The sequence below is a fragment of the Manis javanica genome, chromosome 9, assembly GCF_040802235.1.
Source record: "Manis javanica isolate MJ-LG chromosome 9, MJ_LKY, whole genome shotgun sequence".
NCBI lineage: Eukaryota > Metazoa > Chordata > Mammalia > Pholidota > Manidae > Manis > Manis javanica.
This window is the reverse complement of record NC_133164.1, coordinates 67718135-67734879: the sequence shown is the minus strand read 5'-3', so window position 1 is coordinate 67734879 and position 16745 is coordinate 67718135. Positions and strand designations below refer to the sequence as shown.

Genomic DNA, 16745 nt, shown 5'->3' with positions numbered 1-16745 from the left:
GGAAAACCCATCAGGCTATCATCAGACTTCTCAACAGAAACCTACAGGCCAGAAGAGAATGGCATGATATATTTAATGCAATGAAACAGAAGGGCCTTGAACCAAGAATACTGTATCCAGCGTGATTATCATTTAAATATGAAGGAGGGATTAAACAATTCCCAGACAAGCAGAAGTTGAGGGAATTTGCCTCTCACAAACCACCTCTACAGGGTATTTTAGAGAGACTGCTCTAGATGGGAGCACTCCTAAGACTAAACAGATGTCACCAGAGAAAAATAAAATCACAGCAAAGAAAGCAAACCAACCAAACACTAACTAAAGGCAAAAAATAAAATCTACTACCCACAAAAGCAGTCAAAGGAAACACAAAAGACCACAGAATAAAACAATCAACATATAAAGAATGGAGGAGGAGAAATAAGAAGGGAGAGAAATAAAGAATCACCAGACAGTGTTTATAACACTCAATAAGCAAGTTAAGTTAGACAGTAGGATACTAAAGAAACTAACCTTGAACCTTTGGTAACTACAAATCTAAAGCCTGCAATGGCAATAAGTACATATCTTTCAATACCACCCTAAATGTAAATGGACTGAATGCACCAATCAAAAGGCACAGAGTAATAGAATGGATAAAAAAGCAAGACCCATCTATATGCTGCTTACAAGAGACCCACCTCAAACCCAAACACATGCACAGACTAAAAGTCAAGGGATGAAAAAGATATTTCATGCAAACAACAGGGAGAAAAAAGTAGGTGTTGCAATACTAGTATCAGACAAAATAGACTCCAAAACAAAGAAAGTAACAAGAGATAAAGAAGGACATTACACAATGATAAAGGGCTCAGTCCAACAAGAGGATATAACCATTATAAATATATATGCACCCAATACAGGAGCACCAACATATGTGAAACAAATACAAACAGAACTAAAGGAGGAAATAAAATGCAATGCATTCATTCTAGGAGACTTCAACACACCACTCACTCCAAAGGATAGATCCACCGGACAGAAAATAAGTAAGGACACACAGGCACGGAACAACACACTAGAACAGATCGGCCTAATAGACATCTACAGAACTCTACATCCAGAAGGAACAGGGTAAACATTCTTCTCAAGTGCACATGGAACATTCTACAGAATACACCACATACTAGGCCACAAAAAGCCTCAGTAAATTCCAAAAGATTGAAATCCTACCGACCAACTTTTCAGACCACAAAGGCATAAAACTAGAAATAAACTGTACAAAGAAAGCAAAAAGGCTCACAAACACATGGAGGCTTAACAACACGCTCCTAAATAATCAGTGGATCGATGAACAAATTAAAATAGAGATCAAGGAATATATGGAAACAAATGACAACAACAACACAAAGCCCCAACTTCTGTGGGATGCAGCAAAAGCAGTCTTAAGAGGAAAATGTATAGCAATCCAGGCATACTTAAAGAAGGAAGAACAATCCCAAATGAATAGTCTAATGTCACAATTATTGAAATTGGATAAAGAAGAACACATGTGGCCTAAAGTCAGCAGAAGGAGGGACATAATAAAGATCAGAGAAGAAATAAATAAAATTGAGAAGAACAAAACAATAGAAAAAAATCAGTGAAACCACGAACTGGTTCTTCGAGAAAAAAAACAAAATAGATAAGCCTCTAGCCAAACTTGTCACACATCAACAGAATCATAAAAAAGAAAGCAAAAACCACAACACACCCCACAGAAATACAAAGAATTATTAGAGAATACTATGAAAGCCTATATGCTAACAAGCTGGAAAACCTAGAAGAAATGGACAACTTCCTAGAAAAATACAACCTTCGAAGACTGACCAAGGAAGAAACACAAAATTTAAACAAGCCAATTAAGAGCAAAGAAATTGAAGCGGTAATCAAAAAACTACCCAAGAACAAAACTCCTGGGCCAGATTAATTTATCATGGAATTTTATCAGGCATAGAGAGAAGACATAATACCCAGTCTCCTTAAAGTTTTCCAAAAAATAGAAGAGGAGGGAATACTCCCAAACTCATTCTATGAAAGTAACATCACCCTAATGCTAAAACCCGACAAAGACACCACCAAAAAAGAAAATTACAGACCAATATCCCTAATGAACGTAGATGCAAAAATACTCAACAAAATATTAGCAAACCGAATTCAAAAATATTTCAAAAGTATCATACACCACAACCAAGTGGGATTCATCCCAGGGGTGCAAGGATCGTACAACATTCAAAAATCCGTCAACATCATCCACCACATCAACAAAAAGAAGGACAAAATCCACATGATCATCTCCATAGATGCTGAAAAAGCATTTGACAAAATTCAACATCCATTCATGATAAAAACTCTCAGCAAAATGGGAATAGAGGGCAAGTACCTCAACATAATCAATGCCATATATGACACACCCACAGCCAACATCATACTTAACAGCGAGAAGCTGAAAGCTTTTCCTCTGAGATTGGGAACAAGACAGGGATGCCCACTCTCCCCACTGTTATTTAACATAGTACTGGAGGTCCAAGCCACGGCAATCAGACAAAACAAAGAAATACAAGGAATCCAGATTGGTAAAGAAGAAGTTAAACTGTCACTATTTGCAGATGACATGATATTGTACATAAAAAACCCTAAAGACTCCACTCCCAAACTACTAGAACTGATATCGGAATACAGCAAAGTTGCAGGATACAAAATCAACACACAGAAATCTGTGGCTTTCCTATACACTAACAATGAGCCAATAGAAAGAGAAATCAGGAAGACAATTCCATTCACAATAGCATCAAAAAGAATAAAATACCTAGGAAAAACCTAACCAAGGAAGTGAAAGACCTATACCCTGAAAACTATAAGACACTCTTAAGAGAAATTAAAGGGGACACTAACAAACGGAAACTCATCCCATGCTCTTGGCTAGGAAGAATTAATATAGTCAAAATGGCCATCCTGCCCAAAGCAATATACAGATTTGATGCAATCCCTATCAAAATACCAACAGCATTCTTCAATGAACTGGAACAAATAGTTCAAAAATTCATATGGAAAAACCAAAGACCCCGAATAGCCAAAGCAGTCCTGAGAAGGAAGAATAGAGTGGGGGGGATCTCACTCCCCAACTTCAAGCTCTACTACAAAGCCACAGTAATCAAGACAGTTTGGTACTGGCACAAGAACAGAGCCACAGACCAGTGGAATAGAATAGAAACTCCAGACATTAACCCAAACATATATGGTCAATTAATATACGATAAAGGAGCCATGGACATACAATGGGGAAATGACAGTCTCTTCAACAGATGGTGCTGGCAAAACTGGACAGCTGCATGTAAGAGGATAAAACTGGATCACTGTCTAACCCCATACACAAAAGTAAAATTTGAAATGGATCAAAGACCTGAATGTAAGTCATGAAACCATAAAACTCTTAGAAAAAAACATAGGCAAAAATCTCTTGGACATAAACATGAGTGACTTCTATATGAACGTATCTTCCTGGGCAAGGGAAACAAAAGCAAAAATGAACAGGTGGGACTATATGAAGCTGAAAAGCTTCTGTACAGCAAAGGACACCATCAATAGAACAAAGAGGTATCCTACAGTATGGAGAATATATTCTTAAATGACAGATCTGATAAAGGGTTGACATCCAAAATATGTAAAGAGCTCACGCACCTCAACAAACAAAAAGCGAGCAGTCCAATTAATAAAATGGCCAGAGGAGCTGAACAGACAGTTCTCCAAAGAAGAAATTCAGGTGGCCAACAGACACATGAAAAGATGCTCCATGTCGCTAGTTATCAGAGAAATCCATATTAAAACACAGTGAGATATCACCTCACACCAGTAAGGATGGCTACCATCCAAAAGACAAACAACAAATGTTAGCGAGGTTGTGGAGAAAGGGGAACCCTCCTACACTGCTGGTGCGAATGTAAGCTAGTTCAACCATTGTGGAAAGCAGTATGGAGGTCTCAAAATGCTCAAAATATACATACCATTTGACCCAGGAATTCCACCTCTAGGAATTTACCCTAAGAATGCAGCAGCCCAGTTTGAAAAAGACAGATGCACCCCTATGTTTATCACAGCACTATTTACAATAGCCCAGAAATGGAAGCAACCTAAGTGTCCATCAGTAGATGAATGGATAAAGAACATGTGGTACGTATGCACAATGGGATATTATTCAGCCATAAGAAGAAAACAAATCCTACCATTTGCAACAACATGAATGGAGCTAGAGGGTATTATGCTCAGTGAAATAATCTAGGCGGAGAAAGACAAATACCAAATGATTTCACTCATATGTAGAGTATAAGAACAAAGAAAAACTGAAGGAACAAAACAGCAGCAGAATCAGAGAACCCAAGAAAGGACTAACAGTTACCAAAGGGAAAGGGACTGGGGAGAATGAGAGGGAAGGGAGGTAGAAGGGGGCGGAAGATGAAAGGGGGCCTTACAATCAGCATGTATAATGTGTGTGGTGGCACGGGGAGGGCTGCGCAACACAGAGAAGACAAGTAGTGATTTTACAGCATCTAACTACGCTGATGGACAGTGACTAATGGGGTATGTCGGGGGGAGTTGGTGAAGGGGGGAGTTTAGTAAACATAATGTTTCTCATGTAATTGTAGATTAATGATACCAAAAAAAAGTGTGGTCCACCTGGAGTTATCCATTTGTTTCATAATTTGACCATGAAGAAAATGCTTGCCTGCTGTTGAGAAGTTCTCTGTATAGGGCTCTAACTTATATAAATGAAGATGTCTCTGACTGTTCCCAGGTTTCTTTGAGAAATCACACTCCCTCCATTGAGATAGAATTCTTATAAGTCAGCCTTAGGTTTCCTTCTGTGTTGGACAGTTGAGCAGCTTGTTAGACATTTTATAATATTTAATGGGTTGGAGGTCATAAATTATGAATCGCTTTCATTACTTACTCTATATTTGCAGGTACCCCCCAGAGGCACCGGAACTTCAGACTCGGAAGATGGCTGACTTATGTTTCCTGGTGCAGCATTATGATTTGGCCTACAGTTGCTATCACACTGCAAAGAAGGATTTTCTGAACGACCAAGCAATGCTTTATGCAGCTGGTGCCTTGGTTGGTATTGTACAGTATTATAATTTCCTAGGTCTGCTACCATGAACGACTGAAGCATTTCTCCTTAGTAAATGGCAAGCGAAGTACCTAAGGGTAAAGTTGTCCAGAGAGCATACAGTGCTTTATAGATTTCAGATTATGCTGAATTGATCGATTTTCCTCAAACTAGTGTAGAAACATGGTCCTATATGAGGTGAAGGGGATAAAGACTGTTATGAAATAAATAAGTCAGAGGCATGAAAAGTCTAACATAGGGAATACAGAGTCAGTAATACTGTTGTATCTCTGTATGGTGACAGTTGGTAACTGCACATTTTGTGGTACTTCATAATGTGTATTTTGTTGAATTGCTGTATTGTACACCTGAAACCAAAGTAATATTGTGTATCAACTGTACTTCAAATAGAAAAAAGAACATGGTCAGAAATGAGGGTTGAGATTTCTTAGCTTTGATTAGTACCTTCTAAATCTGTATGTTTTCAAACTTGAATTTGAATCTGAATTATTATTCATAGTATAAAAGTTTTTCTTAAGGAGAAAGTAAAGACATATCTGCTCTAACATAATATGTGTACACCTGAAAATGCTTGTAGTCCATAAGTGGTGCCCTAAAAATAATCGGCCATGGAGACAATAAGATTGGGGCAGATCTCCTAAAACCTAGGATCTTTGTAACCAGGACAGAAACAAAAAATGTTTTTGTACCTTGGAAGGTGACCTGTAGTCAGACAGTTCCAGCATGCCTGGAGGTTAACTTAATTAATTAAAAAAATACGCAAACCAATATGTAAATTCTGGTGGCTGTGGTTAGTGCGTGGGAAGAGGAACTCCTTCCTACCCAGTGGCCTTCCTAGGAAGGGGAGCATGGAGGAAGTGCAGCCTGCCTGAGTCAAAAGCTGTGTGAGCATACTGGGTATGTACCTCTCTGCAGAGTTCACAGGCATTAGACTGTAAGAATTTGTATTTTATTTTAACATACAGACAGAAAAACTCCCACCTGTGAAACAGCTGAGCTCAGGGCTTTTTCCTTTGCTGCTGAGGTTATAATTCTGTATGTTATTTTTGATTGCCTTGATTAAGAAAAATTGTGAATGAATACAAATTTTATTTGTATTATTGTAGTAGTACTGGGACTCTTCCCTATTATCATTCACACATTAACTGATTGATCAAGTCCAAGTGTGTTGTAGTCGGACAGACTAAGCTTACTTGCCTTTTTAGATGAAAATTATGGACAATATTTAGTTAAGGTAATGATAAAGTTACAAATCATATACAACCAGTAATTCTTGAAGAAACACTGTTTTGTAGTGTAATCACTCAACTAACTGAAGGTTGAGCAGATCACTTGTTTCTTGATGAAAAGCTTTGTAAAATATATTAATTCATTATTATAGACTATAAGAAATGACTTAGTGGTTGGTTATTGACGATTATGTGGTAACTTGCACTGATCATTCTGAATTTTCTCACCAAATCTGTAGAGACTATGTTAGTTTTGTTTGTATATTTGCTATTTAATGTTTCTTGCAGAATTAAATTGGAAAATAACTTAAAAATTGGGGTATATTTTTCTTAAAGGATTTTTTCTTAGCACACTTATTAATGTATACATATGTAATATATATGTTTATATTATGGTAAATATTGTATTTTTTGTACAATATAGTGTTATACCATATATTCATTATGTATATTAGTTAAAATCTAAACTAGTTAAGAAAATATGATGTTTCAGAGCAGTAGTATATTTTGTCACATGGATAGGATGCATTTTCATTCAGTTCGTTCAGTAAATTTTGGAGCAGCCACTGCTAGCTGCTGAGGCTAGAGAAGCATTTTAAAACACTACAGTTTGTATCATTATGGATGTTAGAGCCTGTCAAGTTAAAGACTTCAGTCATATTCCCAGTTTTTAGATAATTTTTTTCTGTATTTTTTTTTATCTTTAAGAATGTTACTGAGAAATACATTTATTCTTTGTAAAAGTAGATTGGCCTGAACAGTTTTTTCCTCCAAGTTATTAAAGTTTCATTTATTTCTAGTTAGATTTTTCTTTAAATTTGGTGAGTATGTTAGCACAAGTATGGACATTGTAGGATGTTTTACTACGAAAGCTAAAACTTGTATATTAGTCTTCATTTCTAAATCCTTTAGCACCACTGTATATTATTTTGAATTATTAACCAACGTCACAGACGTTGACAATAGAATGACTTTTAAAAATGAAATAAAAAGACCTAGAAAAGACAAGATACAGTTCTAAGATATGGTCACTGTGCCATCTGTATGATACAGTATGTAAACTCGAGTGTATAAATAGCTGAAAGTATAGGACAGGCAATTGTGAGCGCCTTTTTCATATTTCGATGGCCAGTAATTGGAAAGAGATGTACTTTATTTTGTCCTGTCACTGGTCTGTTCTCTACGCCCAGAGGGATAGGAAAGAGCAAGGAGGAGGTGGCAGAAGAAGGAATCTTATGCTAGGCTAATATATGTCATAACTCGAAGTGTTTACTGGGTCTTTTGAAAATCTTATTTAAACAAATGATAGACTTTGAGTAGAGAAATTTAAAACTAAAAACATAAATACATTTTTCAAGTCTACATTACTCTGAAATTTATACATGTGCATACATAAAAAACCCTAGCAAACTTCATTCCAATTTTTAGGCTCCTGAACTACAAGAATATTTATTCTTTTGAAAAAGTACAAATAATGTCATTTCTTTCCTGTAGGAAATGGCAGCAGTGTCAGCTTTTCTTCAGCCGGGAGCACCTAGGCCATACCCTGCACATTACATGGATACAGCGGTTCAGACTTACCGGGATATCTGCAAGTAGGTGACTAGAATGTTCAGGTCATGTCCATTTTTTCTTAAATTAGCGTTCTATTATATCCTCCTTTCCTTTCCTCTTCTGCTTGGATTTGTGGTTAGAAATTTGATATATGTACTATTGAGGTTATATTTCAAGTTGAGGGTGGTTTGTACCATGGGAACATCTCTAACCTTAACTGCTATTAAGCCAGGAGTTCGTCAAAAACAGTGAAATGACAGTCCAGGGAAAGGAGATGAGAAGTGTTTTGTACACACAGAGTTCTGCTGGCACTTTGTGTAGAGTTAGAATTTACCATTGTAAGGAGACCATGAACTGGTCTGAAAGGGTCAGAGTAGGTTACATGGGCTGTTTGAGGACCAGACCGTGAAAGAAAGGTAGTTGGGATTTGATAGCCATGAAGACCTTTCAGGATTGTGATCGTCAAGAACACTGTTTGGATGCAGCGTCACTGGTGAGACATAGTAGAGCCCTGGCTGTTGGTTAATGAGCAGGTGTTTTGAAAGAAATCAATGTGGAGAGCCTTCTTAACTCTCATTTATTAACGTTATTGTTAAGCTATAAGAATGTATGTAGTAGCAAATGGGAGTTACTGAGTATTTGAGTAGAACCTTGACATAATAAAAGTAATTTTGCAGGAAGAGTAATCTGACTTTTCTGTGTAGAATGTATGGGCTCGAAGAGACACAGGCAATTTTGTCTCCTGTAGTGCCAAAGGGGGAAGAGCAGTGGTAACAATGTGTGTTTATAGTGCAACACTGATAATCAGTAACGCGTGCTCAGCATTTGCCCATCTGCCAAAATGACTCTGTACTCTCATTTAATCTTTACAGCAAACTTACCAAATGGTGGTACTATTATTACCTCAGTTTTACAGATGAGACTGAAACTTAAAGTTTAACTTTCCCAAGAGCATTCAGCTAATAAATGGTGGCAACAGTATCAAATCCTACCTCCTATACCTTAAAATCTATTCAAGAATGTATTGGCCCTTCTGGCAAGAGAGAGAGCCTCCTGAGAAAAGAACCACTTAAGGGTTCTGAAAAGGAGAGATACCAAAAGTAGAACTTGGAGAGGGAGGGATGGAGGCAGTCAGAGTCACAAAAGTTTCAAGAAGTTTGAATATTCTTTCTCTAGAAAGATATTCCTTGTCTTCAGGAGGCAGATGGACTGATGGGAAAGGAAAGGGAGAGTGAGGTGCAGTGGCCTCAGAGTCAGATGAGCTGTGGCCATGCGGTTTCAGCCTCCTGCCCAGCACAGGCTGCATGGTCCTCACTGAGTGCCTGGTACCACGTGTCTCCCTTAGAATCTCCGTTCTAAGTTACCGTAATTGATAAGCTTTATCATCAGTTGAGTCGATTTTGGGGGGTGAATTAGAAACACATTAATTGTATACATCAATTTTAAGAAGCTATGTGATTTCAGAAATACTAAAATGTGAATATGTTTTTTAGAATACACAAAAGTAATACACAAAGTATTACTTTGGCAATGCCCTTTTCTCAGAATGCCACGCTCCATTTTTTAACTGATGAGACCATATTTATCCTTAAAAGATTTTCTCTTTTTTTTATGAAGCTGTTCATCCTTCCCCAAAGCCCAATAAAAATCAAGTGTTCCCTGTTCCTTAATCTGTTTTGTAAAAGTTTCTGCCTTAAGTAGGGATTGTGTCATAGAAATACTTGAATTCTCAGCACTTTCATATCCTGATGCAAATGATTTTTTAAATGTTGCTTGGATAGACAATAAAGGCCTCGACTTGGTAGTTTTGTGCCTTACCTGACCACATGGGAAATAGGTAAGAAGTACACGTACATAAATAAGACAAGAGTGTTAAGATTTAAGGGGATTTTAAAGTTTGCTTAAGAAAACTCTTTAAGAGCTAAGCATATTTGACCATATAGGTGAGTATGTGTTGGTAATAGGAGTTAGTCTTTTCAGTTTATAAAAACAATTTTAGATACTTGTAAATACCTTCTAAGAAAGGCTATGATTTGTAGAAAGTTCATGGCAGATCACTATAGTAATTTTCCAAAGTTGTAAATTGTATTTTAAAAATAACACTGTTCAGAATAACCTTCAAGTTAATAATCTTTGGTTGTAATTTGAAGGCCAAGTGTTTTCATAAAAGGATTAGAAAGTAAAAAGAGAAAAGCTTTGCTATTTCCCAGCCAAAGGGTTGCGTTTTATAATTTCACAGTAAGAATGTTTTCATTTATTTCTATTAATTTTAAGAATGAATAATCCAATTCTAGGTTACCGATTGTAGTAGTTACAAAGAAAAATCAACTGATGGTGTGTTTTTACAAAGGTCTTGCTCGGGAATCAATCAGGCAATACTGGCTCAGGCTTTCTCCATTTGAAACCAGGAGGAAGCACTTAAAATATGCTTAAAAGTAACTAGTGAAAGGAAATACACCTCATGAGAGTTTGCAGTGAGGAAGGAAAAAGAAATGTTTATATTCTTCTCTGTTCATAAAAAGTTTTGTTAACTAGCTGCTGGTTCAGAGACACCAGTTAGGTTCTAGCTTTTTGCATACAGGAAGTATGACTTGGCATTGCATTCTATGAAATTACATGAAGATAAAAAGTTTTCATGAGTTAAAAGACTTCTTTGAAGTTTTCTTATCAGCCTTTTTGGATAAATGGATAGCAAAGACATGGATTTCATTTTACTTAAAAACCAGAACTGGAAAGTTCTGTACATGGCTGCTGTGATGTGCTCAGACATTGTAGTGCTGATTACATTCTTTGTGCCTTTTTTCTTCAGGAATATGATCCTGGCTGAAAGGTGTGTGTTGCTGAGTGCTGAAATCTTAAAAAGCCAAAGCAAGTACTCGGAGGCTGCAGCGCTCCTGATTCGGTTGACCAGCGAGGTACTGAAAATGTGTGGCACTTGCTTTAGTCAGCATTATTTAATGATTTTGAAAAGTTTGTGTTCTCTTGAGAGTGTGTGCAAAACAAAATCAGGGGGAAATCTCTCTTTGGGATTTTATAACATGGCTTCTTTAGTTCTTTGTTGAATGAATTTTAAATGCAATCTTTTACAAATTTTATAAATTTATGAATTTATTTTATTTACAGATTTTAAATCTTATTGTTAACCACAAATATTTATTGGGTGTCTTCTATGAATTAGGTTCTGGCCTCTGCATAATGATATTTAAAGCAATGTGCATGTGTATCATTCTTAATACAAATTTAATACTCAAAAAAGAGCTGTCACTCAGGAATTTCAAGTGTGGTTAAAGACACATCTTTTATATGAATGCTCAAGAACAAAATTAAACACCTGCCTTGTGTGCCCCTTAAATATTAATGTACTTTATAGTTTTACTGTACATGTTTTTTGGGCAATTTGTTCAGTCATAATTTTTAGTCTCAAGTCTGTCTTCAACCCGAATCTCCCCTGGAGCTTTGAGCTTTTTATGACCAGCTGCCTTTTAGACTGACCTACTTACTGTTTCCAAGGCATCTTAAGTCAGCATATCTAAACTACTAAACTCTTAAGTTTTCTTACCCTGCAGATCTTGATCTTAAATTATAACCAACTAGCTCTTCATTTGCTCAAGGCAGAAATTGCTTGAGATGCCCTGTAATTCTCCTATCCTGTTAGTAGCACAACCAGGGGGGATTTTCTTTTTAACTTCTTAAACTTTTTAAAAAAATATCCCCAAGTATTTACTTCTTTCTTTCTCTCTCTTTTTTTTAATCTTGATTCATGTTCTTAGTGTACTCCTGGACTGTGGCTCTTTTCCTTTCTTCACCTAATTCACTAGTCCTGGTATCAGTTACATCCTTTGGGTAGCCACCCGCGATACCCCAGGTTGTTCAAGTATCTCTGTTGTGCCTTCTCATGTAATGCTGCTGTCAGACATGACGTGCCATTGGAAATTTAAGCTGTTACCTTCTTGAGGGGTGGGAACTATGTTGCTTTCTACATTTTTATCCCTTGTGCCTAAAATTGGGGTTGGCACATAGTATATGACTTACTAATGTTTGTTGAATGAACCATTAGTTATAAAAATGATGTAACCAGTTAGGTTAAGGGATGATGTTAAAAATTTTGAATAATTATTATTGCATGGATGCTGACCAGTATGGACAGTTGCCAGACATAAACTATTTGGCAGAACTAAATAGAGGCTCTTGAGTATGTTTATGTTCTGTATTATAATAAATGATCTTAACTTAGGTTTGAGTATGTTGTTGTTTTTCAACTTAGGTATTATCTGTGAATATAGAATGAGTTTGTGGATTAGGAGCTTGAATAAAATTTCTTTGGAGCATTAATTTGTCTGCATTGTAACCTTGCTGTTTCCTGTCATTTTTCTCTTTTCCTTTACCACTCTTTGTTTTCACCTTTCTTTTTCAAACCTGGATGATTTATTTTGTCATGAAATTGTAGGAAATTTATCATTGTCATTTATTGTTTTGGGGTGAGGGGTGGGGGCAAATGGTTGGTATATTTCCCCCAAAATTGTGATTTTCAGTATCCTTTTCTGCTGTGCCATTCAGATTCTTTGAGATAACTGGAAAGTACTAACTCCATGCATAATGTGTATAAAATCATGTTAAATTTTAACTATGAATTTGTGTTCATTTTATGTGTATTGTTCTTAAGCAAAAGACAGCTGTGAGGACTGGGTGAAGAGTTGTGCTTTGACTGTATTTTTTGAAAGGCAAATTTATGGGCAAGTGTATCTTGTGTTATAACTCTTGTGTTATACCCTGGGATTCTTAGGATGGCAGAGCAAACCCAGCTTGATAAACCTGCCACATTTACCACCACATAGGGTAATATGTCTGAATTTGGTGCTTAAGACATAATGCTTTTCCCCTACCTGTGTCTTTGTTTCTGCGTTGAACATTTATTCTGGTCTTACAGTCTTTTTTTGTCTGTTACTGCATTTAAATACAGTAAGTCAGTTTTTTGCTATCAGGGTTAGCAGCAGTTTTTATGTTTCTCCAGCTTGGGAGAAACTGCTCCTGGGATAAGTTGATCAGCTGATAGCACCTTTACTGTTAACCTCACAGTTAGGCTAAGAAAAAAATCTCAGAACCATCTTTGAGATTTGAGTCAGTTAAATTTGTGTATTTGGTGCCTTTACCACCTGTGTTTTTGTAGAAGTCTACCTCAAATGATTTTGTCCCCTTTATCCTAATTTTAAGTTGATACTGCCTTTTCAGTTTTGTTAACATTCTCTCTTAGTTGTAGGCAAATTTCATAGGCTGGCCTCTTGTTGAAGTGGCATCATAGATTTTTTTTTCTTAATTCCTAATTGAGCATATGTAGGAGACTTGTCATATTGTCATACCATAAATAGGAACTACCACTAAAATAAATTTTTATTATTCAGTTCTTTCAAAGCTTTTGCTTTCTCGGTAAAACTCACTTTGTGAAATACTTTTTTTTTTTACGTCAGCACTGATGGCAATTATTCTATTTAGGGCCATTTTTTTGTTTCCAAGTGATGTTTTATAGTCAGGGACCAAAGAAGAACAAAGCTGCAATGAGATATGAATGTAGGGTATTGAACTCTGCAGATCAATTCTCAGACAGCAGCTTTACTAGATACAAGAGTCAAATTTTTATTAAGCTAAATTAATATATGCCATGGGCTTTCAGGTCTCTCCTGAGTTGGTCTGTCCTCGAATGTTCAGTTTGAGAATACTAAGGGTTCAGTCTGCTGGTTTTCAACTTGATGGTACATTAGAATCATTTACACACCATCAAAGATATTTAGCGCATGTTCTTTATCTTAATCAGAATGTCCAGGATTGCCCATCCAGGTTTTGCAGTTTATGAAGCTTTACAAGCTTTACAAGCTTCATACAAGGTATATGTGTGGGTGTATATGTATGTGTGCACGCTAGGCATATACTTAAGAAATTTATAGGATTTGAAGAATAAAGCTTGAAATATTGAGAAGTCTAAATAAAATTCCAAAATAGAAGAATTAATTAAAGAGAATTACCTATTGAAGATATTAAAATATAAGGCTACAGAACGTAAAACTGTTTACAGTCACAAGAATAGAATGGAATAGGATGAGAATTTAAATGCTGTGCATGGTTAAAATTACTAGGGAATGTTAGGTCATTCACTGGGTGGTGGTGTGACATTGCACTAGTTGTGTGTGGGGGTGGTTGGAGTCCTATCTCATTCATTACTTGATAATTGTAATTAGGGCTTAAGTTAAAATATGAAACACAAAACAAAACAGAGTCCAAAAAAGCCTAGGGGATAATTTTTTAGACTCTAGGAGTGATAACATCCTTTCATAGCTTGATGCAGTATTTTGAAGCCATAAAGGCAAAGGTACTATGCTTTTCTACTAAAGAAACTCTTCACCTTAAAACAGGGAAATGCTGCTTGCAAATGTATGGCAAAAGCCCACTAATAACTGTTCAGAAGGCTCTTAAAAACCAAAAATCACAAAAACCCATTCACAAAAGGGGATAAATAGGCAATTATCAGAAAAAGTACAAAGACCTTTAAGCATACAAAAATAACAGCTTTACTATTAAAGATCTGTATGTTGAGGAACAAAGTGTCGTTTTTCTTTTATTAAAGAGGTAAAAATTTTAAATGATTTTGGGCTGAGTAGAATAGAAAACAGCATTCTGATTTCCTGTTGATGGAATATATATTGGTAACTTTGTGTATCAGTTTGGCTATATTGATTAGAATTTGAAGTTTATACTTAGCTTTCCTGAACTGAGTGGTTGGTCTTATTTCCAAAAACTAGTCTACTAAAAATATTTGAATAATTGGTCAAAAATACTTCCATAAAGATACTTACCAAAGCATTTTTTGGTAGTAAGAAAAGTATGAAGCAATATTAATCAGTTGAAGACTATTAATAAATTATGGTATATTTATACAATGGGATACACTGTAACTTTAAAAGAAGTGAGGGATGTAGATGTGGCAAGATGTCCATGATACCAAGTTTAAGAAGATAAAGAACATTCTCTCTAATACCATTTGTGTATTAAAAAGTGTGTTTATTTTTTAAAAACTGTGTATTTAACACATAAGCGCATTCATGTATATACCTATATACAAGTACTGAGAGACATACCACCCTAATACCAAGCTATAGCAGGAGTTGACCTCTGGCCATCTGGAAGAGGCTTGGGATGGGAAAGAAAGATGTTAGCTTTTTTTCTTCAAACATTTATTTTTTAAGAAAAAGAAGTGTGCATAAATAGTTTTTTAAAAAGAAAACATTTTCCTAAAATAAGGTAAGCTCCCTAGCTCCCCCAAGTAGTTATGATGCAACAAGCCTTGGCTAGGACCCACTTGCCAATGGTGTATATTCCTGATTTTCCCACTTACTAGCTTTTGGATCTTACTAGGAAAATCATCTCATCATTTAATTGTCATGAGAGGTTGAAATTAAATAATAACATCTACCATTTACTGAATGTTTTCTAGATTGTTTCCTCAGATTTGTTTCTGCTTTAATATAATTTTGTGCTTGCTATGGAGATAGTTAAAACAGTGATCTATGAACACTTTTTGATGTAACTATAATTTGTTGAAATTATTGCATTTAAAGCAAATGTTTTCTGTTTTCAACTTTCCCTGGGGAAAATAATGGCAGCAGAACACATGGAAGGGCGTGGTAAGTTCAGCCTGAGAACAGTTGAGAACCGGGAAGAAGTCTCAGTGAAAGTGTTGTTGACAGTCGATCAGCAGCTTTCAGTGCTTTCTCATGTGTTTGTGAAGTGGTGACGGCTCTTTCATTTGAAAGTTTGCCTTTTGGGTGAGGATGTAAATAGAGTATGTGTTTTCTGTGTACAAGGTGTAAGAGTCAGTTGAAGTGGAAACTAAATTGAGTTGTGTCATTTACAAACTTAACAGCAGTTAGAAATCTTTGAAGTATTAGCTTTCTAAACTTTTAAATGAAAGACAGTCATTGTGGCCCTCTTGAATTACAGCATAAATTGAGAATTCCTTCTAAATGCTGTAAACTTCATAGGAGAAAATGGAGTAGATTTGATTATTTCATAATCTACACACATTCTGTTACCTTTCCTTGAATGGATGGAAGTATGCTATTGAGTGTCACAGATCAGTTTCTGGAAGAAATGACATGGATGTAAATCTGTTTTTTTCTGTGCTCTGTTTTCTGGTTTATTTTTAATCAGTATACCTGCATTACATTCCCAGTTTATATGCTTTTTTTTTTGCCATTTATAAAGGAATTGCATTTCTTCAGAGATTTATTACATGGTACCTAACATAACCAGACACTTGCTTTATGAAATCAAAAGGAAATATTACACGGTAGAGAATTTTTTTAAGGATTAAAAAAAAAGTTTGCGTATTGGAAAAAGTCATCAAGATAGGATTGCCCCTTTCTCTCTGCCCTCAGATACGCTAAGTTAAACATTGAATATGTTATTTTAAGAAAACAAATTTTTTTCATCAATTATCTTTTCATGTTTAATTTTGTGAAACCTTGTTTTCTTTTAAACGTTCAACAGGATTCTGACCTTCGAAGTGCACTTCTTCTGGAACAGGCAGCACATTGCTTTATAAACATGAAGAGCCCCATGGTTAGAAAATACGCATTTCATATGATACTGGCAGGCCATCGGTTTAGTAAAGCAGGACAGGTGAGTACATTTTCTTTAAAAAGGGCAGTTTATTATAACAAGTAATTTGCTGTTTATTTATTATAATTTACTACTTATTTTATAAATATGTTTCTTGTCAATTTTCTTATGATTTTAAAATGAAAGTAAATTTTGTTCCAAGGTAA

General features: G+C 35.8%; 1 protein-coding gene across 6 annotated transcripts in view; it reads left to right on the top strand.

The window, feature by feature from the left end:
- The window catches only part of TRAPPC8 (trafficking protein particle complex subunit 8), a 99574-nt gene that overhangs the window by 40906 nt on the left and 41923 nt on the right, over positions 1 to 16745 (top strand). For all 6 annotated transcript variants that reach the window (XM_037004739.2, XM_037004735.2, XM_037004734.2 and 3 more), the window contains 4 exons: positions 4980 to 5130; positions 7870 to 7970; positions 10739 to 10844; positions 16468 to 16599. In XM_037004739.2, coding sequence (XP_036860634.2) covers positions 4980 to 5130; positions 7870 to 7970; positions 10739 to 10844; positions 16468 to 16599 — 490 coding nt within the window. The remainder of the gene's footprint in view (positions 1 to 4979; positions 5131 to 7869; positions 7971 to 10738; positions 10845 to 16467; positions 16600 to 16745) is intronic.